General features: G+C 48.3%; 1 protein-coding gene across 7 annotated transcripts in view; it reads left to right on the top strand.

The window, feature by feature from the left end:
* FARS2 (phenylalanyl-tRNA synthetase 2, mitochondrial) overlaps nt 1-24,238 on the top strand; it is a 311,692-nt gene that overhangs the window by 164,690 nt on the left and 122,764 nt on the right. For 6 of the 7 annotated variants that reach the window (XM_055570515.1, XM_055570513.1, XM_055570512.1 and 3 more), the window contains one exon: nt 12-172. In XM_055570515.1, coding sequence (XP_055426490.1) covers nt 12-172 — 161 coding nt within the window. Of the gene's footprint in view, nt 1-11; nt 173-4,815; nt 5,293-24,238 lie in introns of those variants that run through there. The other variant, XM_055570516.1, reaches the window with a different exon arrangement.

Raw genomic sequence — 24,238 nt, forward strand, 5'->3', positions numbered from 1 at the left:
CCCCACTGCAGCCGGAGCTCAGGACCGGATCGGCTGGGCCTTCGGGCTGGGGCTGGAGCGGCTGGCCATGATCCTCTACGACATCCCCGACATCCGCCTCTTCTGGAGTGAGGATGAGCGCTTCCTGAAGCAGTTCCGCGTGCAGGACATCAACCAGAAGGTGATGTTCCAGGTGAGTGCCGGCAGGAGTCCCGTGAGCACAAGTGACTGGTCACGCAGGACATCAACCAGAAGGTGGCGTTCCAGGTGAGTGCGGCGGGAGTCCCGGGAGCACAAGTGACGGGTCACGCGCGGTAAAGAGGATCAGTGAGTTTAAAGGTAATGCGACTTTGGAAAGTGTTTTCAATAGAGATTCATAAACACACGAGATCCATGGACCTTCTAAAATTATATACTGATAAAAGGAGATTTATCAAGCCTGTTACTCTAAGCAGGGAACCAACTTTGGGGTTCATTAATGTCTGTTTTTCATGAAATATCCATCTTTATCTCTGATGATACTTTCACAGTTCAGTTTTTTGGGTTTTTTTTATGCTAATCTAGACACATTGACTTTCTTATGATTAGTGTTTGAAATGTGCATTTTTTTCATTTTATTTTCAGTTTCTGTGTTTATATTAAAAGCATGTCTCTTGTAAACAGCTGGGTCTTTTGTAAACCCATATTTAATTGGGGTGTTGACTCTGTTACACTCAATATATTACATGGGATATTCTTGGGGTTAATTTTTATTATATCTTTAATTCTTATCCATTTTCCTTTTCTGTTCTTTTTCTTTATTTGGAAATTGAGGTTTTGTGCGGGGGGTTGTTTGTATTATATTTTATTACTCTATTGCTGTTTAGTTTCTCAATTTTATATTATTTTTAAGTGGTTATTCTAGATTACAGTATGCATAATTAACTCATCACACTTTACCATGAGTAACCAAAGAGTACTACAACTCCATGAAACAGTTAATGTTACAATACTGTGATTCTGTTTACTCTTTTTCTTGTATTATTACTGTTATATTTTATTTCTCTGTATATTATAATCCCACAATACATTGCTATATTTGCTTCAAATAGCCATTGTCCTTCAAAGAAATTTAAAACTGTATTTTTCTTGATATCTGCCCATTCCTCACTGCCCTTCCTGACTTTTTTCAGTCACCATTTTCTGTAGGTCTGAAAGACTTGCTTTACCGTTTCTCGTAGTGCAGCGTGAATTTTCCCGGCTTTTGTTTGGCAATGCCTTTGTTTCATCTTTATTTTATATTAGTAATATTTTCCATGGATATAGGTGTCCAGGTTGCCAATATTTGTGCATGCTTTATTTTTTCCTCTTAGTTCTTTAAAATGTGTCATTTTGTTGCCTCTATCTTTTCACTTTGGTTTTTGGCAGGTTGACCTGTGTGTGACTTTCTGTCTGTTATCTTGCTTGGGGCTTCAGTGTGTTGAATTAGTGCTTTTCAACCCTTTTTGAAAAGCCTCACATCTCTTCCAACAATTCTTTCTTTCTATGCTTTTCAGACTGTGACTATGTGTGTATCAGCACATTGGGTTTGTGCCACAGAACTCTGATGCCCAGGGTGTGCTTTTTATTATTGACTTTTTTTCCCCACTGTGTGTTTTATCGTGGGTAGTTTTTGTCGTCTTATCTTTGGGTTTCCTCGTCTTCTCTATTGTGTCCACGTAACCACTAAGTCCCTCCAGCGAGTTTTCATTGCAACTTTGTACTCATCATTTCTCCAGTTTCTACTTGCATCCTTATGACTGATGAAATGCTCCATCTTTTCATCCATTTTGTACAGTTTTCCTTAAATTCTTCAGCCTGTTCATGATGGTGATTTTTAAGTCTTGGTCTGTTATTTCTGAGCTTTCAGTTCTCTGTTGTTCTAAAGTCTTCTTTTCTTCTTAGTTATGGGTCACATTTTGCTGCTTCTTTACTCGTCTTAGTTTTTAAATGTTGGCAACACGTATCAAGGCTATGGTTTTTCCTGTGGTCATGTATGGATGTGAGAGTTGGACTGTGAAGAAGGCTGAGCGCTGAAGAATTGATGCTTTTGAACTGTGGTGTTGGAGAAGACTCTTGCGAGTCCCTTGGACTGCAAGGAGATCCAACCAGTGCATTCTGAAGGAGATCAGCCCTGGGATTTCTTTGGAAGGAATGATGCTAAAGCTGAAACTCCAGTACTTTGGCCACCTGATGTGAAGAGTTGATTCATTGGAAAAGACTCTGATGCTGGGAGGGATTGGGGGTCAGGAGGAGAAGGGGACAACAGAGGATGAGATGGCTGGATGGCATCGCTGACTCGATGGACATGAGTCTCAGTGAACTCTGGGAGTTGGTGATGGACAGGGAGGCCTGGCGTGCTGTGATTCATGGGGTTGCAAAGAGTCGGACACGACTGAGCGACTGATCTGATCCTCAGGAAGCCTTACCCTCTCCCCGGGCAGGCAGCGAAGGCAGTGAAGCCAGATCCCTTTGTCATAACCAGGAGTCAAACTGGATTTTGCGTCTCCTTAAGTTTGTGTAAGAAACTTAATTTCTGGCGGAGGAGGGTGGGGCAGTTAGGATTTGATAGCTGAGACAGTAGATCTCTGTAAAATGCTTTGTGAATTATAGATCACAGAGAGCTACTTCCTAATGACTCCCTTATAATTAGTATCTATTGACTATAGTGTCAGTTTCCCATGGCTAACGTTACAAATTACCACAAAGCTAGCAGGTTCAACCCATACATCTCTCTTATTTTACAGCCCCGGAGGTCAGGAATTCAGTCTGCCAGGCTCAGGCTCAGGGGCATCGGGGCGGGGCCCCCAGAGGCTCCAGGGGAGACCCTTCCCTCCTCCTGCCTGGGTCAGCTTCCGGGCGGACCGCAATCCTTGACCCCTGACTGCATCGCACCACGTCCCTCCTTTTCCTTCCCTATGTGGCCGCTCTGCCTTCCCTCCACGCATTTGTCTCATCTCACAAGGGCCCTTGCGACAAGCTTATCTCCATGCACTAAGATGTTTTCTTCACCACATCCGTGAAGTAGTCTTGGAGTGTCAGGTAACAGATCCACGGGTTCCTCGGATGAGGAAGTAGACATCTTTGGGGGTCGTTATTCAGCCCATCACATACACTTTTCCTTTTTTAAACAAAGCATTGTTTGTTTGTTCGTTTAGCTGCACTGGGCCTTAGCTGTGGCACGTGGGGTCTTCAGCTGTGGTGTGTGGACTCTTGTTCCCTGACCAGGGATTGAACCCAGGCCCCCCTTGCTTGGGAGCGCAGAGTCTTAGCCACTGGACCACAAGGGAAGTTCTGCATATACCTTTATCTGTTCCATTTCCATCATGGCAAATTGCTTGCTTCAGATAGAATAGAGGAGATTTTGTTGTTAGGTGTAAGAAAGATAGATAATATGAAAGTGTGAGCAGTTTCTGACCATTTGTGTGGAGTGGTCATGGGTCTATACATGAAGGAAATAGGGAATCCTTTGTCACTTACTGACATTGGCCTGTCTGAGGAAGAACATGTAACATGATTATAAACGATGGTGAGGCTGAGCCTGAAGGCACAAAGCGTTGGCCAATGCCAGCCATTCAGTGATGGTGAGAGGTGGGTCTCCTGTTGCCCATCGTCTCTGAGGTTGGTCGTAGTTAGACTCCTGGGAAGCCATCAGTCAGTCGGTGGTCTCCCTGGGGTACCAGGCATCAGCTGCGAGCACTGCTGTGGGAGGACTGCGAGTTTCTTCCGGCCAAGGTTAGCCGTTTCCCCTTATTTTGTGTCTTCCCACGGTCATGGTTCAGTGCCCCGTAGTCTGTGCATTAATTTATTTAGTGTCTTATAACACTTGTCATTTGTTGAGTGCTGGGTACAAGTCATGGGACCAGATAGTTAGCCTGTATCATAGCTCTCATTCTTTACGATCTGCTGAGGGTGAAGTCTATCAACCCATTGTATAGACAGTGAAACTTGAGCCTTGGAACCAAAAAGGAACTCAGCCCCAAGAACTCTGCTAGCACGTCACAGACCTAGGATTTTCACTAAAGCCGATTCCAGGGAGCTCCTAGTATTGAACTGGTAAAATCTTGTTTCCTAGACGAAGCACTGCTCTGGAGTCAGTGAGATGAAATGGACAGTTTCTGACTTCAAGCTGTTTTCAATCTAGAGGAGACAGATTTATCAAGAGATGGCTTCCCCCATGTCTCAGTGATAAAGAATCCACCTGCAGTGCAGAAGACACGGTTCCACCCCTGGGTTGGGGAGATCCCCTGGAGAAGGAAATGGCAACCCACTCCAGTATTCTTGCCTGGGAAATGCCATGGACAGAGGAGACCAGCGGGCTACAGTCCAATGGGGTCGCAAAAGAATCGGACACGACTGAGCTACTAAACAACAAAATTATAAGTAATATGAAGTGCAGCGAAGGGCTGCACACAGGTGAATGGAGAGTTTTGCTAATACTGACCAGTGTAGGCAGGGATCAAAATTTTCATCTCTTTTTAATCCTATTTTGCTAGTTAATTCTCAGAATCCTTCCACGTCTCTCCAGAATTGTATCAGGACTTGAGCCTGTGATTACTTGCTAATCTCCGGGACTTGGAATAGTTCCTAGATCCGGTTTCTCTGTCATTACCATAAATGTTGTCTGGTAGAGACTCAGTGCAGGATTATGCGGTGTTTCCTCATTCTCTTCCCAGATAAATCCAGCTGCGAGAATCCCATCAGCTTCATTGTGTTGCGGTGAAATTGGTGGATCTCATTTTTCTTCCCACTGTTTCCCTGTGCTTTTTTTCCATCTTGCCTCCCCAAAAAAAGCACATAAATATTTTTCTTCTGCAGGAAGGAGGATGTTTATCCTAGAAGAAAGTCATAGAAAATCACAGGCGCTGGGGGAGATGACTAGCTACAGGACCATTTGTTTGTGCCCTGTAGTCACTGTTGACGGTTGGACGTGGAGAGATGCAGCGAGCAGGATGGACCCGTTTGCCATGGGAGCCGTCCTGGTGCATTTATGTAAATCCTTCATCGCAGTGAGCATCTCGTCCATGCTAACTGGTGCTCCTGCTGTCCCGACCTCCACAGACACTGGGCGAGGCGGCCACGGTCCCCTCGTGACTCCTGGCCCTTCCTGCCCGGTTTCCACCTCCACCTTGCTTTGCCCGCCTTGCGATGTGAGGATGTTTCATGGACCCTCGGTCTGTTGAGTCCCGTTGGATTGTGACCCTGTGTCTGTCCCGGGGCCTCTGTCGTCAGAGGCTTGTGGATTTATGACTGCTTTTTATCTTTGTGAAAGCAAAATAAAGGTCAGCCACCACACATTTCTTCTTTATTTAATACACTTTTAAAACAGTAAGAGGGAGGTCCTCAGATCTTCTGGTAAAGATTGGACAGTTACGTTGTGTGACCTTTACATGCACACATGTTCAACATCCTTGTTACAACTTTCTGGCCGTTAACCCAATGAAGATGTCCAACAGCTTCCTGTTTGTCGACACCACCGGGTGCGTGCATGCTCAGTTGTGTCCGACTGTTGTGACCACATGGACTGCAGCCCGCCAGGCTCCTCTGTCCTTGGGATTTTCCAGGAAAGAATACCGGAGTGGGCTGTCATTTCCTCCTCCAGGGGCTGTCTTCCCGACCCAGGGACCAAACTTGCATCTTTTGAATCTCTTGCATTGCAGGCAGATTCTTTACCACTCGAACCACTGGGGAATCCAAATTAAGGAGGGCCCAGTCCTACCAGGACTGATCGACTTCACATTCACTTTTCACTTTTCATGCATTGGAGAAGGAAATGGCAACCCACTCCAGTATTCTTGCCTGGAGAATCCCAGGGACAGAGGAGCCTAGTGGGCTGCCGTCTATGGGGTCGCACAGTGTCTGACACGACTGAAGTGACTTAGTAGCAGCATCAGCTGCAGTCTTACCGTAAGCATGGATTGTAGCCCACCAGGGCAAGAATACTGGATTCGGTTGCCATTTGCTTCTCTGGGGCATCTTCCTGACCCAGGGATCGAACCTGGGTTTCCTGCACCACAGTCAGACTCTCTACCATCTGAGCCACCTGGGAAGCCAGGTGTCTGGACCTGGCTGTGCCTGTTTTCCATGTCTCCCATGTCAGTGGCATGGGAGGTGTGGACAGGATGTGGCTATGGGATGTGATTTTGTCTGTTTGAAACAGTGTAGAAATCCGGGTCGCCTGGGCAGTGTAGAAATCCGGGTCGCCTGGGCACATGCACCTGAGTTAACTTACAGTGGCCAAAGGGAAAAGGCTGGACTGCCGACCTCAAGGGGCTCAGCCTGGGATGAGCCTCTCGGAGCAATCATTGGAATACCAGAGCCAGTTCAGGTGGAAATTTCAAGGTTTTTATTAATGTTCTGGGGAGCGAATAAAACCAAAGTAATTGTTCTGGGGAGCGAATAAAACCGAAGTAATTTACCTTGCTAAGTTATTAGTCATGAAAGGTAAGTGTATTGTTGTGTATGTCTAATTTGCCTCATCCTGAATGAAAGGAGAAGCAAAACTCCTCACAGTTTCAGTTAGTGGTGAGCTGAACCGAGTAACTGAATAACTCCGTTATTCAGAGGATGAGGGAAGCATTTGGGTTCATCTGTAACTTAAAGTCAGCCTGTATTTAGACTGAGAAATGAGAATTACTTTGTGATTCCATTATCACACAGCTTTTTTTTTCAACTGTGCACTTCGGTTGGCGTTTTGTATGTATAATCTTGTGATCTTGAAAATGAAGAATGGTTAATGTAAGCATTCATTTATATCGTGGATAGCTTAATTATTCCTTCCATCACTTGGCTGAGTAATGAATCAAATGTTTTCTTTCCATTTGAGGGAAGAATTTATTTTCTCAAGGGCCTCCCTGTGAGATTTATAAATTACAATCAGAGTCTGTAATTCATGACCAAGGATAGTGGATTATAAATAGATGACCCTTGTAGAGTCCGTTCGGCAGAGTGTGAACTCCTGTTTAATCAGTGGATGAAGACCAAGTAGCTATGGTATATTTATCTGTATTCATTTTTAAAATTATGAAATCTTGTAAACATACAAACATTTATTTTTCTGATTTGACTTTTTAATAACATAGAACTGTGTACCCTCCACCCAGCAAATATGCTGGGATTTACCACAGATCCTTGTAAAGAAGAAAAGCATTCGAAATGTATTTGACACACCCATGCCTCCCTGATGGACCCCTCTTCCTGCTTTCTTGCCCAGAGGTGACCTCTGCCTTTGGTTTGATGTTTGCCATCCTCAGGTTATCACTGCAGTTTGCATGTGTATATATATATATATAAACAGTTTGTAGGATTGCTTCAAAATGACACTGGACAGCCACAGTAGCTAAAAAATAGAAATTCACCTGGAACTAATGCAACATTGTAAATCAGCTATTCTTCTATAGAAAATTTAAAAATGAAAATTTAAATAAAGAAGTAGAAATTCAGGGAGATTTAATGAGGAATTTGATGAGCATATTCTACAATGTGTATTGCAATGCAGAGAATCCAAAACAGCCAAATAACTAAGCTGAAGGACTTGCTTCTCTGATGTCAAGTTTTTTTTACAGTAATTGTAAGAGTGTGGACCTAAGCCAAGGCAGACACAGAGGCCTGTGAAAGGCAGTCGGGAGCCCAGAAACACAGCTTTGTATTATTTCTGGCCTCCTGACATGGCCTGCACTATAGAACCCGCAGGAGGAGGCGACGTCTGTGCAAACCAAGCACGGTTAATTGAGAATCCATATGGGAAAAAAAATGAAACTCGACCCCAGACTCCTAATTATTCAAAAACGAATTGCAGGGGTTTGCAGATCTAAGTGGAAAAGGCAATTTATCAGCTACTGACTTTGAAAAAGTCACTTTGCCGTGAATGATCCTTTGATTCTTACTGGAGTAGATTGAATTGGGGAGATTGAACCAAATGAACTGTGATGATGTAAAATTAAAGCCTAATTAAATGTCTGATCTTGAAAGTTTGTGAATAAGTATTTATTTAAAGTGATTGCTGTAGGTTTTTTTGTAAAGCCTTTTTTTTTTTTTAATCAAATTAGGGATATTTCCTTCTATTTCTAGTTTGCTAAGAGTTTTTATGATAAATGACTTAAAATTTACAAACGCTTTAGTATATTTTGAGGGCTTCCCTGGGGACTCAGATGGTAAAGAACCTGCCTGCCAATGCAGGAGATCCCATGGTTCAATCCCATGGTTGGGAAGATCCCCTGGAGAAGGGAATGGCAACCCACTCCAGTATTCTTGCCTGGAAAATCCCATGGACAGAGGAGCCTGGCCGGCTGCAGTCCAGGGGATCGCAAAAGAGTCAGACACGACTGAGCGAATAAACAACAACAACCCCCTACCTCACAGGCCTTGGAACCCACTTCATTTCCTTTCTCTTTGAATTGATCACTGTAGGGAGTTCATCTGTGTGCATCTTTTTGTGACGTGTTTTGCTTAGTCCTTCATCTGTGGTTGGACACTTGAGTTGCCCCCTACCCTTTGACTGTTGTGAAACAATCCCACTATAAACATAGGGATATAGTTAGCTCTTCAAGACCCCACTTTCAATTCTCTTGGGAACTCTTCCCCAGACGTGGGATTGCTGGATCACAGAGTAATCCTCTTTTTAGGTCTTTGATGAGCCGTCACACTGCTCCCGCCACGGCTGCACCATGCTACACCGCCACCAACAGAGCGCAGTTCCAATTTCCCTCGTTTGCCAAACATTATTATCTTCTGTCATTTTTAATATGGTAGCCATCCCAGTAAGCGTGAAGTTGTATCTCATTGTGTTTTGATGCATTTCCTTAATGATCTGTGATGTTCACCATCTTTCCACGTACCTGTTGACCATTTCTTTTGCCTTGGGCCAGTCTCCCAAGGGGTGCTGGTCACTCAGTCCTGGCCTTGGTGACGGAAGTGCTGCTGGCCATTCTCGAGGTCCGGCCACAGTCTGCTATGGGTAACTGATGGTTCAGTTCAGTTCAGTCGCTCAGTCGTGTCAGACTCCTTGCGACCCCATGAATCACAGCACTCCAGGCCTCCCTGTCCTTGACTTCCCTGGTAGCTCAGAGGTTAAAGCGTTTGCCTTCAGTGCGGGACACCTGGGTTCAATCCCTGGGTCAGGAAGAACCCCTGGAGAAGGAAATGGCAACCCACTCCAGTATTCTTGCCTGGAGAATCCAATGGACAGAGGAGCCTGGTAGGCTACAGTCCAGGGGGTTGCAAAGAGCCGGACATGACTGAGCGACTTCACTTTCAGGCCTCCCTGTCCATCACCATCTCCCAGAGTTAACTCAAACTCACGTCCATCGAGTCAGCGATGCCATCCAGCCATCTCATCCTCTGTCGTCCCCTTCTCCTCCTGCCCCTAATCCTTCCCAGCATCAGAGTCTTTTCCAATGAATCAACTCTTCGCATGAGGCGGCCAAAGTATTGGAGTTTCAGCTTTAGCATCAGTCCTTCCAAAGAAATCCCAGGGCTGATCTCCTTTAGAATGGACTGGTTGGATCTCCTTGTAGTCCAAGGGACTCTCAAGAGTCTTCTCCAACACCACAGTTCAAAAGCATCAATTCTTCAGTGCTCAGCTTTCTTCACAGTCCAACTCTCACATCTATACATGATCACTGGAAAAACCATGGCCTTGACTAGACGGACATTTGTTGGCAAAGTAATGTCTCTGCTTTTGAATATGCTATCTAGGTTGGTCATAACTTTCCTTCCAAGGAGTAAGCATCTTTTAATTTCATGGCTGCAGTCACCATCTGCAGTGATTTTGGAGCCCAAAAAAATAAAGTCTGACACTGTTTCCACTGTTTCCCCATCTATTTCCCATGAAGTGATGGGACCGGATGCCATGATCTTCATTTTCTAAATGTTGAGCTTTAAGCCAATGTTTTCACTCTCCTCTTTTACTTTCATCAAGAGGCTTTTTAGTTCCTCTTCATTTTCTGCCATAAGGGTGGTGTCATCTGCATATCTGAGATTATTGATATTTCTCCCAGCAATCTTGATTCCAGCTTGTGCTTTTTCCAGCCCAGCGTTTCTCATGATGTACTCTGCATAGAAGTTAAATAAGCAGGGTGACAATATACAGCCTTGACATAGTCCTTTTCCCATTTGGAACCAGTCTGTTGTTCCATGTCCAGTTCTAACTGATGCTTCCTGGCCTGCATATAGGTTTCTCAAGAGGCAGGTCAGGTGGTCTGGTATTCCCATCTGTTTCAGAATTTTCCACAGTTTATTGTGATCCACACAGTCAAAGGCTTTGGCATAGTCAATAAAGCAGAAATAGATGTTTTTCTGGAACTCTCTTGCTTTTTTGATGATCCAGCAGATGTTGGCAATTTGATCTCTGGCTCCTCTGCCTTTTCTAAAACCAGCTTGAATATCAGGAAGTTCACAGTTCACATATTGCTGAAGCCTGGCTTGGAGAATTTTGAGCATTACTTTAGTAGCATGTGAGATGAGTGCAATTGTGCGGTAGTTTGAGCATTCTTGGGCATTGCCCTTCTTTGGGATTGGAATGAAAACTGACCTTTTCCAGTCCTGTGGCCACTGCTGAGTTTTCCAAATTTGGTGGCATATTGAGTATAGCACTTTCACAGTATCATCTTTCACGATTTGAAATAGCTCCACTGGAATTCCATCACCTCCACTAGCTTTTATTCATAGTGATACTTTCTAAAGCCCACTTGACTTCCCATTCCAGGATGTCTGGCTCTAGGTGAGTGATCACACCATCGTGATTATCTTGGTCGTGAAGATCTTTTTTGTACAGTCCTTCTGTGTATTCTTGCCATTTGTTCTTAATATCTTCTGTTTCTGTTAAGTCCATACCATTTCTGTCCTTTATCGAGCCCATCTTTGCCCAACATTTGTTGAGCCCATCGAGCCCAACATTTTGAAATGTTGCCTTGGTATCTCTAATTTTCTTGAAGAGATCACTGTGATGGTTAGATTTCTGTATCTCCTCCGCCCACCTCCGACAGCACTGCTCCTCCTGGCATTTGTTTGGACTTAATTTTGCCCCGGGGGGTGGGGGTGGGGGGAGTGTCTGTTGTGGAAGAGATTATGACGGCTCCTGGGCCCTTGTCCCTCAGAGAAGTCCCGCCAGGTGGTTGAAATCCCCTGACACCGAGTCTGGATTCTGAGATCCAGAGGAGCCAGGAGAAGATGGTAGCGCGGCTTTGCGGAAGGGGACCCAGCCCCTGTCTATGCAGACCCTTTCCTCTTGAAATGACTTATTGGTGGCGGAGCCTCTGGGGCAGGTTCCCCCACACCGTCCCGAGTGGCCGCCCCTGCCTCCTGTGTGAGGGGCGGCGCTTTGCCCCCTGGCGTCTGCCCCGCTCCGTCAGCACGGCTGCCCCTGCCTCAGGTGTGAGGGCGGCGGTTCGCCCCCCGCGCCCGCCCCGCTCCGTCAGCACGGCTGCCCCTGCCTCAGGTGTGAGGGGCGGCGCTTTGCCCCCCGCGCCCGCCCCGCTCCGTCAGCACGGCTGCCCCTGCCTCAGGTGTGAGGGGCGGCGCTTTGCCCCCCGCGCCCGCCCCGCTCCGTCAGCACGGCTGCCCCTGCCTCAGGTGTGAGGGCGGCGGTTCGCCCCCCGCGCCCGCCCCGCTCCGTCAGCACGGCCGCCCCTGCCTCAGGTGTGAGGGGCGGCGCTTTGCCCCCCGCGCCCGCCCCGCTCCGTCAGCACGGCTGCCCCTGCCTCAGGTGTGAGGGGCGGCGCTTTGCCCCCCGCGCCCGCCCCGCTCCGTCAGCACGGCTGCCCCTGCCTCAGGTGTGAGGGCGGCGGTTCGCCCCCCGCGCCCGCCCCGCTCCGTCAGCACGGCTGCCCCTGCCTCAGGTGTGAGGGCGGCGGTTCGCCCCCCGCGCCCGCCCCGCTCCGTCAGCATGGCCGCCCCTGCCTCAGGTGTGAGGGCGGCGGTTCGCCCCCTGGCGTCTGCCCCGCTCCGTCAGCACGGCTGCCCCTGCCTCAGGTGTGAGGGCGGCGGTTCGCCCCCTGGCGTCTGCCCCGCTCCGTCAGCACGGCTGCCCCTGCCTCAGGTGTGAGGGCGGCGGTTCGCCCCCTGGCGTCTGCCCCGCTCCGTCAGCACGGCTGCCCCTGCCTCAGGTGTGAGGGCGGCGGTTCGCCCCCTGGCGTCTGCCCCGCTCCGTCAGCACGGCTGCCCCTGCCTCAGGTGTGAGGGCGGCGGTTCGCCCCCCGCGCCCGCCCCGCTCCGTCCCCCGGGCACTCGGCGGCCCTGTCATGGCCGGGGCCGTGGTGGAGCCTCGCGTGGCTTCTGAGCGGCCGTGCTGGCGTCGGCCCTTCCCTCCGCCTCTCTGCTCTGTCCGCAGCCCTCCGCCTCGCTGTCCCCGCCTCTCTGCGGTCTCTTCCTTTGTGACGTTTTCTCGCCGCGTGTCCCTCTTTTCACACGCGGTTCTCATCCGAGGTAGGTCGTCCGCGAAGCGAGGCGGAAGCGGCGCCTCGCGGGCTGCCCGCGGCCACAGTGGGCGGCGTCTCCCTGCTGCGGGCTGAGACCGCGGATGGAGCGCGGGAAACGGCAGGATTTCCCCAGCACAGGACGTTGTCAGCGCCGCGTTGAGAGGCCCCTGCGCCTCCGCGCTGGGCACTGTGCCTGACGCCGGGGGTGCAGCGTCGGCCCCGTCCTAGGGCAGCGCGGGCGCTGGGGGCACGTGAACAGTGAGGGGCTCCGAGGAAGGTGGGCCCAGCCTCTGACCAGGGGGGAGTCAGGAGGCACGACCCCGCTGTCGTCTGTGGCTCTGCCCCCTGTGTCCGGTGTGTGTGGGGCGCTCTGAGATCGAGGGGCGTGTGGACGAGGGCAGGCTGTTTTCTCTGGAAGGCAGCTAACAGTATATAAACCATCATCATCGTATTTCCACTTTACATGATCGCCGTTCTGAAGCTTGAAGGAGGGGTGGGAGCCAGGAGGCCAGGGGTCCACTCCAGCCCTCGCTCAGGCTGGGGAAGAAATGGGGGGAAGTGGGAGGGGGCAGCAGTGGAGAGACTAGAAGGTCAGGTTTGGGCTCGACAAGTTTTAGGAGACAGAACTAAAGGGCCTTGGGGTGACCACATGGGGTGCCTGTGTGGTTTGTCATTTGAATTGAGATTCACGCCCCTTGAGAGTTGAGGGGTTCTGTTCACTGTCCTTCCAGCTATACAAGCAGACTCCTGCTGACCTGGGCACACAGGGTGTTCACACACTTTAGGTAAAGATACAGGAGAAAGAGAGTGATCCCCAGGTGTCTGGCCTTTAGAGCTCAGTGGATGGAACACAGGAGAAAAAAACCAGACCTGGAGAATTTACCTGAGTGGAAACATTTGAACTCAGGATTCACTGATGTCCCCTTTCAAGCTCTGTTTTTTTGTTGGCGTCTTTACCATTGTTTTGTTTAATTGGCACAGACAGGTCCTTGGGGATTGTAGCAGGTATGGCTGTATCCAGGTGACCGCTCAGGCTGAGGCAGGAAGGAGGAGAAGTTGGGAGCCGGGTGTTTATTTGGGAGGGTGAATCGGGGCTGAGTTCTCAGAGGGTGGATGGTCCAGGGCAGGGTGAGGTGGGGCGGGCATGTCGTTACCAGCAAATGTGGCTGGTGAGGGAGTCCAGCGCTGGTGCGGGGGAATAAGACTCTTGATGAAAGTGAAAGTGGAGAGTGAAAAAGTTGGCTTAAAGCTCAACATTCAGAAAACGAAGATCATGGCATCCGGTCCCACCACTTCATGGGAAATAGATGGGGAAACAGTGGAAACAGTGTCAGACTTTATTTTTCTGGGCTCCAAAATCACTGCAGATGGTGACTGCAGCCATGAAATTAAAAGACGCTTACTCCTTGGAAGGAAAGTTATGACCAACCTAGATAGCATATTCAAAAGCAGAGACATTACTTTGCCAACAAAGGTTCGTCTAGTCAAGGCTATGATTTTTCCTGTGGTCATGTATGGATGTGAGAGTTGGACTGTGAAGAAGGCTGAGCACCAAAGAATTGATGCTTTTGAACTGTGGTGTTGGAGAAGACTCTTGAGAGCCCCTTGGACTTCAAGGAGATCCAACCAGTCCATTCTGAAGGAGATCAGCCCTGGGATTTCTTTGGAAGGAATGATGCTAAAGCTGAAACTCCAGTCCTTTGGCCACCTCATGCAAAGAGTTGACTCATTGGAAAAGACTCTGATGCTGGGAGGGATTGAGGGCAGGAGGAGAAGGGGACAACAGAGGATGAGATGGCTGGATGGCATCAGTGACTCAATGGACGTGAGTCTCAGTGAACTCTCGGAGTTGGTGATGGACAGGGAGGCCTGGTGTGCTGCGATTCATGGGGTCGAAAAGAGTCGGACACGACTGAGTAACTGATCTGATCTGAAGCTTCCTCCTGACCAGAGGACCACACTAACAAGGAGGCGGGATGAAGAGGGCCCACAGGGCCAGACAGCCGTCCTCCTTCAGTGTCTGCTCAGCTGGGGCACTGCTGACGTCACTCTGAAGATGCTTCAGGCTCTTGGACCTGGCCTGAGAACAGTTTCATATAAACGTGGGTCATCACCGAAAGCTAATGTTACATCATTACAAAAATGGGGAAGGGGCAGGAAATCACAGTTGTTGGAAGGTTTTGGAGATCTCTTCTGGAACATTTCTGTATCCTAAGGAGAAAAAAATGTGTTTTTTTCCCTGACCAAGACTGAAAAATGGGAGAAAAAAAAAATTAAACTCAAATATTGTAGTAAATGCTATCCACATTTGAATATTTGTAAGATCTTCCTAAAGTGTTTATCTTGTTGAAAGTGTGAGGACATGAGAAGAGAGGTGATCCTGAAGGTTGGCTTGCACCATCTGTTTAAATCTTCAGCAATCCTGAATGTTATGATGTGCCCCCTGCCTCCCAGTGGAACGTTAACAGACCCTGCGTCTCCATTTTTCACTCCTGTGGACTTCAGTTTGCATCTTTAGCATTGTATTACCATAGCTTCTTCATCTTCCAGAGGTAATTCAGTTACCCTCTTTCCCAGATACTGCAGGTTTATAATTTTATAGGATTTTTCCTTTTCACCCAGTTTTCCAATTATCACCTTGTTAGCTGCACACCCGCTTCACAGAAAATTACACTGTGCCATTTAACCTTTTGAAAGAAAAAGAGAATGGAAAAACACACCTCATTACTCGGTTGGTTCAGCCTCGAAAAAAGCCATGTCTCTGGGTGTGGAGCTTCACCGAGACTGCAGAAGAGAGCACCTGAGTATTTAATAATCTAGAACGGGAGCGAGAAAGGTGACCGACAGGCTCCTGGCACCAGGCCGGGCATCCGCAGCGGCCCTGCCACTGTGCATGCCCAGCTCCACGCCAGAGAGTGCACGCACTGCATCTATACACACCCATTAGTGTGTAAATTGAACTCGGGCACCCAGCTAATGAGGTGGAGCCTCGAACGTGATTTCTTGACTAATTAGTTGATTGTGATCAGAGGAGGGGCCGTAGGAACGGGTGGACCCCTGCGTGGTGGGCCTGCAGCCATCGAGACTCAGGCCATTTTCCTATTGGTCTGACTTCATTCATGCCTTGATCGCGACATATGGGCATGATACCTGCATTTCAGAAATGACTTACATGCTTGTGTGTGCTCGGTCACTCAGTCATATCTTACTCTTTGTGACCACAGGGACTGTGGCCCACAGGCTCCTCTGTCCATGGGATTCTCCAGGCAAGAATACTGGAGTGGGTTGCCATTTCCTCCTCCCGGGGATCTTCCCCACCCAGGGATCAAACCCATGTCTCCTGCATTGGCAGGCAGGCTCTTTACCACTGAGCCACCTAGGAATCACAATCTATAGGCTTACCTACCTATTAAATAATAATAGATAATTTAATGGAAAAGATTGCCCTATCCTGTAGAGAAGGAGGGGTCATGAGGCGCGTGGAGAACCACGGCCCGTCACAGCACAGACGATGACCGGGAAGCTCCGGGGAGGCTGGCTGGTGGCTCCGGCTCGGGGGGCTCCAAGCCAGGGGCTCCCACTTCCCCACCGTCTCGGGTCTAGCCTGCTGTCCCCGCCCACACCGGTCCTTCTTGCTCCAGGAAGAGCAGCATGCCCCTGTATTCTCACCATCACCCCCGTTCCCGACCCTCTCATTTCTGCACCCTGCATGGCCAGGCCTGATCCGGCATGAACCCCAGACTCGCCTCTTTGCTGACAGAACACGGTTCCATGTTGAGCGTGCCTGTAAGTATCAGGCCTGGGTGGCCCTCCTCACTCGTGTGGGCTCTCTTCGGGATCCTGGGTTGTCCCACAGCCTCCCCCCACCACTCCTTTGACAAATAGTTGCGTTTTATCCCTGGAAAAGGCTGAGGCTGTCTAGCATGAGTCCCCCACTCCTCATTGCCACCTCTGAGTCTTCTCAGCATTAGGGGACCGTGTTGTCGTGAATATCGATCAGTTTAAATACCTGTCATGGCCTTAGCACAGTGCCTAACATACCTTATTGTTCAGCAGGTCCCAGCTATTGTATCAGTAACTGTGAGTGGATTAAATAGCAAATAAGCATGTTAAGTGCTGTATATAAACCCTTCTTTTCCTACCATGTTTGTTGTTTAATGGACTTCCCTGGTGGCTCAGACAGTAAAGCGTCTGCTTATAATGCGGAAGACCCGGGTTCAATCCCTGGGTCGGGAAGGTCCTCTGGAGAAGGAAATGGCAACCCACTCCAGTACTCTTGCCTGGAAAATCCCCTGGACGGAGGAGCGTGGTAGGCTACGTACAGTCCATGGGGTCGCAGAGTCGGACACGACTGAGTGATGTCACTCACTTGTTGTTATTTAATCACTAAGTCGTGTCCAGCTCTTTTGTGACCTCATAGACTGTAGCCCACCAGGCTCCTCTATCCGTGGAGTTCTCCAGGCAAGAGTACCGAAGTGGGTTGCTGTTTCCTCTTCTCTGGGGTCTTCCCGACCCAGGGATAGAACCTCTGTTCTATCCTGTTCTGTCCTGTGTTTCTAGCCTCTATCTACTTCAAGTTAAATGTACCAAAATTTTTTTTGGATAACTCTTACATTTTAGCCCAATGACTCTGCCCACAAAAAGGAAAAACAATGCAGATTTAATGCCACTTCTCTCTGGGTTTGGCAGAAGGAAGTTGTTGTTTTTCCCCCAAGCCAGTGTTTTTTTCTTTTACCCATTCGAACATCCTCTCCGTCCTGTGTGGAGGATCTGATTGTCTGTGAACAGCACTGTGTGTCTTGTTGGGGCAGTATCGATTTCTCCATGGTTATTTCTTTTCTGGAAACATGTAAGTAATCACCATAGCAACACGATCACTCACAGATGACACAAATACACCTCCACATCTATTAAATAAAATAGCATTTAAAAAAATAGTGCCTTCCCATTGAGGATCCAGTCCTCACCCTAGCTTCCCTATCTTTCTTTTGCGTTCTTTTTTTTTTTTCCTGCCCTTGATTTCATCTGCCTTTTTTTTTTTTTTTATTGTACCTTAATACCCACAGGTGAAAAAGGGTAGAGTTAATTTGAAGAAACTGAGGCTTCCAGGTGTTTGCACCACACTGGCCCAGTCCCCAGGAAGGCCACCGCCAGACACCGGGTAGCCCTGTGCCGCCGCCTTGGCCCGCCTAAAGCCCAGATACCTGAACGGCCAGCAGCATTGTCCGCCAGGTGGCGCTACAGTCAGATACTTATTCTTTCTAAACCTCAGTTTCCTCATCTGTGAAATGGGCATGATATCCCTCTGGCTTGCATGACAGGAGTGACTGAGACCTTGCCTGAGAAGTCCCTGTGTGCACAGGGCTGGTGCTGGACAGGCTCTCGGGGTATAAGTTGACTCTGTGCTTCTAGAGCCCATCAGTCAGGCTGCGATGGTTCAGGAAGCCGTCCTCGGGAAGGGGACCTCACCCTTTGGGTCCAGGCAGCCCTCTCGCTTCCAAATGGAGGGCTGGTGGCTGGTGTCTTTCTGTTAAGATTCATAGGTATATGGAGTATCTGTCAAGATGTGCAAACAGCAGAGAACAGCTTGCCAAAACCCACTTTTGATTAGTATGCAGGACACACAGAACCGTCGGGGAAGTTTTGTTCTCAGGGGTTCCAGGGAGTTATCCCTCTGTGGGCATAAAATTGTCGGGTACTTGGAATCGCAGCCACTTGGCAGAGTGGCTGGGACCCAGGCAAGGACAGGCGTTTGCAGCCTTCACGTGCTGCTCCATTCAGAAAGACAGGGAAGAGGGGCCATCGTCCTGACTGGACCTGCGGTGTTCACATTCGCCGTCCATTTACTGAGCATCTGGTTCGTGGCCAGCACGGGGGTGGCTCCTGCCTCGGGATCGTGGGGCCAGAAACGCTTCCCGAACTTGCGCGTGCTCTCTTGACTAGGAACACAGAAGAAGTTAAATCAGGAAATGCAACAAAACAAAAATGGAGAAGGGAGGGGAGACCATAGTGAGTAGAAATGTGGAAAGTCTTTCTACGGGCTATATTTTGCTTTTTATTAAAAAAAAAGAAAAGAAAAAATAACATAGTCATGTGTCTCTCCTGCTGGCGTTGCCGCTGGAGTAGGACCCAGCCTGTGGTTGATCTGCGTCCCCAGGGTGCCGTGCAGGCGTCCTGCAGGCGGTCCAGCTCCCAGCTCCATGTGCGAGGTGCTGGGCCTGGTTGCTCTGCACTCTGGACCCTCCTCCCGCTGACAGCTGCCCTGTGAAAACTCCGGCTCCATTAACAGCAGTCGATGGGAGGAGGGGGAGAGAAGGAGGGGGCGGGCTTAGGTGTGGTGCTGTGCACGTGGGCTGGGCTCCGGTTTCCCAAGACTTGTTACCAGGACCACAGGAAGATGCTCCCATCCAGATGTGCTCCTGTGAGTCGGCATCAGGACCAGATGTGAGCATCATCACTGCACACGCCGAGCCCCCTTTACGAAGCACCAGTGCACACAGTGCCAACGCCAAGTCCTTGTCATAAACGCTCTCTTGTTGTTAAGTCCATATGTGATGTCCGACTGCGACCCTGCTGCCCTGTCCTTCACTATCTCTTGGAGTCTGCTCAAGCTCATGTCCATTGAGTCAGTGATGCCATCCAAGCACCTCATCCTCTGGCGCCCCTTTCTCCTTCTGCCTTCGATCTTTCCCAGCACCAGGGTCTTTTCCAATGAGTCATTATTTCACATCAGGTGGCCAGAGTATTGGAGCTTCAGCTTCAGCATCAGTCCTTCCAATGAATATTCAGGGTGGATTTTCTTTAGGATGGACTTCTTTGATCTCCTTGCAGTCTGAGGGACTCTCAAGAGTCTTCTCCAACACCACAGTTCAAAAGCATTCCCTTGCAGTTCTGTGCTAAGCCTTCTTTATGGTCCAACTCTCACATCCATACATGACTCTAGGAAAAACCATAGCTTTGACTAGATGGACCTTTGTTGGCAAAGTGATGTCTCTGCTTTTTAATATTTTTAATAATACTTTTTATTAATGTTCTATAATGTTTATGATAACATCATAAAGGAAGTACTGAGAATATCCCCATTTTATAGATGGAGAATTTAGGCATTTGTCCTAAGCTATCCAGCGCTCAGGTTGAAGCTTATGAAGTAGCTTTGGCTGGGGAAGGTGGTTAGAAAAGGCAGTGATAGCCATTCCCTGCGTTCGGTCTGACCGCCTGTGGCAGGGCGTTGCTAGAGATGGTCCCTGGCTCGTGTGTGTGGCTGATGTAAAGCCCTCCACAACGAGGCGAGCTTTTACCCAGGCTCCATCCATGAAAAAGTATGACCTTTACCAAAGTTAAAGAAAATTTCTTTGGACAATCTTTTACCAAAATAGGATGGTCCTTTGTGCTAAAATGCGAGGCATGAAATGGCAAAGTTCCTGAAGTCATTGTTGACACAGGACACCCAGCCTTACAGGTTCCATGATGTAACATGCTAGTTCATTTTTGAAGGCTCTCTTTTTTTCAAGGCAGGGTAACCAGTGAAGACGTGAGAGGCGTATGACAGGTGGGCTCAGCAAGGCTTCCCAGGCTTTAGATGTGCCACAGAGTCAAGGGTTTTCCAGCCCTCCTGGGTTCATGACTGGATGCTCTAAACATGCATCTCATCCATGAAGGAGTGTTCCCTGTGCCTAGTACCAAATCCCCAGGCTTGAAGGAGTGTTTGCATGTGAGTGCTCAGTCGTGACTGACTCTTGGCAACTTCTTGGACTGTAGCCTGCCAGCCTTCTCTGTCCATAAGGTTTTCCAGGCAACAATATGGAGTGGTTTTCCATTTTCTTCTCCAGGGAATCTTCCCGACGCAGGGATGGAACCCACATCTCCTGCATTGGCAGACAGATTCTTTACCACTATATCATCCGGGAAGCCCAGGCTTGAAAAAGAGCCATTGTGAAAATGAAATGGTTCCGCATCCCAAATGTATTACTGTTCTTTCTCAGTAATTAAAATCTGTAAAAGGAATGGAATCAGAATAAGCAATGTTGTGTTCCCAGGGACGTCTCGGATCTCGCAAGAGTCCGTTTGGGCCACAATATTTATCCAGTGCCCATGGTGGGTGCTGCTGCGGGGGAAGCATGAGGTGGGCTTTGCAGAAGGAGCCTGCATGCTCCAGGTGCCTCAGTTTCCCCACTTACAACAGGAAGTCAGCTCTGCTTCCAAAGGATTTCATGTGCATGACAACTTTACACTCTCCCTCCGAAATGTGGAAGCCATGTTAAATTATTAATAAATCAGATTGTTCAGTAACAAAATCCAGCTCCCTGTCTCCTGTGTTTACAAGTAGACTGTTTGTTTAACAGAGCCTTCTGTCATGCTTCCAGGCCCTGTTAAGTACTTTACAGAAAACCTCTTCCACAGATACTACTAATTAACCCCATTTTACAGATGAAGAAACCAAGGCCCAGAAAGGACACGTAACTGGCCCAGGCCACTGGCTCCGGAGCCGGGCTGAGCAAGCTTGGTCCCTGCTGCCAGGGAGGGCGCGAGCTGACCCCACAGTCCGTCCTGGCCTTCGCCACAGCAGGCGGCTGTTTCCACTGGGGCACCTCTGTTGGATGGGTTCTCTTTTGTGTCCCTAAATGTGAGGGCTTTTGAGGAAATTAATGCTTCTGCCTCAGTTAAATCATTTTTCATCCGATTTGTGATGGAGTTCAAAAGCAGGAAGACGGGTTTTCCCAGGAGACATTGCTCTCTCTGCTTTGGAGCAGCTCCGGTTTGGCCCTGCCCCTTTGCCGCACCCCAACCCCTGCCCGGAGTGTGCAGATGAGGGTCCCAATGAGCAGGGGAGGGACGGGGCTCCGCTTCCCCTCCCGTCAGCATTCTCCTCTCGGCCCTTCCTTTTGCTGTCCCGAGCCCAGTCAGCCAAGCCGTAAGGCACAAACAGCAGCTTCACCAGACTGGCAGAGCTGGCACCGCCCCGCCCCCATCACCACCATCAAAACAAACAAGCCGCCATTCATTTTCCAGCTGCATCTTCAAGTGCTTATTACTCCCTGCATAGGAATGTCATATATTTTAAGAGAGATATGCAAGGCCTTTTTGTAATTTCTTCTTCCTCCCTGGTGTGTGTGCATGTGTGTGTGTGTGTGCATGTGTGTGTGTGTGTGCATGTGTGTGTGTGTGTGTGCATGTGTGTGTGTGTGTGTCCTGTGGAACAAGGCTGTCTAAGGGTCTGCCTTGGCACATTTCCTGGATGACTATTTTGTCAGCATGTTTTTTCTTTAACCTTCCACAAATATGCATCTGCCTCCAAATAGCATTTAATGAAGAGGTGTTTGAAATAAATCTTTGGAAACAAAAGCTACTTTATTCATCATCCGTGTGGCGATCAGCCAGAGAGGCTCCTGTGTAGAGTGCATAATTAGAAGCAGAAGACTGTGTGCGTGCCTGCATGTGGGTAGATATCGATGGTGTTAATAAAAACCTGGCTTCCGTTCCTCCTCTGATCAGAATAAGAATTAGGTTACCTGCAAACTAAATGACAAGAGGCAGCTGCAGAAAGAAAAATGCATTATTTTTTATTATTGTAATAGCCCTCTTCCAATATTCTTTCTCCTTCCAAATCACGGTACCTCAGGATCTTTAATGATAACTAGGTATAAAAAAGAAAGCAGAGTTTTGTGGGGAAAATATTTCTTTTGTGGGGAAAATACTTCTTTTGTAGAATAAAAATGAAAATCACCTGTATTATTATTTTTTTTAAAGGCTGTTGGTCCTTTGAGGATTGGCTCCTTGATTTCATAAAGCCCTTTTAATCATAAGACAACTCAGCCTCACTGTAGCCACTGTGGTTGAGGAATGGGGTTAATCAAAACATATAGCTCATGGAGCCGTATGACGTAGCGAGAAGACGAACCTTCAAATGACTGATAAATAAGAAAGCAGGGTGCATTTCAAAGAACTATAAAAACTCAAGTTAAAAACTGTACCAGGCACGCTTAGGGTCCAATCAGGACCTTAGCATCAGGCAGCACTTGATGTGTTTCTGGGAAAGAGTGGGTTCGTGTTCTGGCACCTGCGTAGTAGCTCTTTGACATCTGTCAGTGCGTCTGACCCTCGGTCTTCATTTTCTTCCTCTGTAAAATGGGGATGCAGTGGTTTCTGTCTCTAAAGGTCAAGGTGAGGAGTGTGTAGAACAGGAAGTGTCAGAATACCCCTGCATGTAGGAGTGTTTCGGTTGTCTTCCTGCTGTGAGTGGAGGTTGATAGCATTGCAGGTAAATAGAGGCAGAAGAACAGGATATATTTTCGTTGAGGAGATTTCAGATGAGTGAGGAAAAGGTGAGACCATAAGCCCGGCAGATTTCTGTAAATGAAATATTTTCCCAAAGTATAGGTTCGCACACATTATTTGGTTTACAAAATCTGTTCAGCCCTTAACTTTCAGTTTCTGTTCCTGTGGCTCCAGAACCTGTCCTTCCTGCATCACCTTGACCCATGGTGTGTTTCTGGCAAAAGATTTGATAATTAAACTCGGGGACGTGGCTTCAGTCACTAGGAGAGTCACGAAGCCTGTTAGTGTTTTAAAGCTTCTGTGATGTCTTACTATAAGAAACCTGAAGCTAGCGTGTCCCCAACTTACTGGACCATGGAACCCTTTGATTTTCATTTATTTATTTTTGTTTGAGACTTAAAGTTATAGGCATCCATTCATTGTGTGTATAGGTCACGATGGCTATGATCACAGTATTTTTCCTACAGGAATGAATAAAGCTGTTTTTCAGTTTCACTGAGATGTAATCGACAATATAGGTTTAAGATGTTCAGCATAATGCTTTGACTTGTTTATATATGTATATGTAGTGAACTGGTTGCCACAGTAAGTTTAGTTAATGTCTATCATACAGATACAAAAAAGAAAAAGAAAAATATTTTTCTTCGTGATGAATACTTTCAGGATCTGCTCTCTTAGTAAATTAACTTGGTTTCTTGTCACATTAATTTGGCATTATTTCTGATAGGCACGAAGCAGTGAATAGAATCTGAAGCTGGTGAGGACCTGGGCTCTGAGGAACCCCTTCAGGCCCCCACTGCCCACAAACATTTCCATGAAACCTTAAGAGAGATCTGTATCGTCCACGAGGTCCTGCCTCCCTGCCACCACAAGTTCACGACCTCTGAAAGCAGTGGGCTGCCCACACACAGGTCTTGGTTATTGTGACCTTGAGCTCATCCCTCACGTCTCCGAGCCTCTGGATTTTCATTTCTAAAGGGGAACAATAGTCTTTATCCCATCAGGTTGGTGAAAGTGAAAATGAAGTCACAGTCGTGTCCGACTCTGCGACCCCATGGACTGTAGCCCACCAGGTTCCTCCATTCATGGGATTTTCCAGGCAAGAATACTGGAGTGGGTTGCCATTTCTGTCTCCCAGGGATCTTCCTGTCCCAGGGATCGAACCCGGGTCTCCCGCATTGCAGGCAGACGCTTTAACCTCTCAGCCACCAGGGAAGTCAGGTTGTTAAGTGACATATAATGTATGTTTTTAACATGTTCTGTTAAATGAGGCATGATTGTAAGTGAACTGCGAGGCAACACATTGACATACATGTGGACCTCTGGCTCTGGAGGTGGGGGCAGAGGGTGGGGGGCAAAGGGCTGACGGGCCTCTTATTCCCCGGCTAAGATGACCGCTGTCTCTGGAAGCACCCTGTGTTTGAAGGTGGCCGAGCTACACAGGAGCCACAGTGGAGTGACACGTGCGTGACCCGTGTTCCTTGTGCTTGAGACTAGAGCGTGGTTCACCGATGCTCTGTGGAGCCCCCACGAGTTCTGAGAGGAGACTC

This window comes from Bubalus kerabau, chromosome 3 (genome assembly GCF_029407905.1).
Source record: "Bubalus kerabau isolate K-KA32 ecotype Philippines breed swamp buffalo chromosome 3, PCC_UOA_SB_1v2, whole genome shotgun sequence".
Taxonomy (NCBI): Eukaryota; Metazoa; Chordata; class Mammalia; order Artiodactyla; family Bovidae; genus Bubalus; species Bubalus kerabau.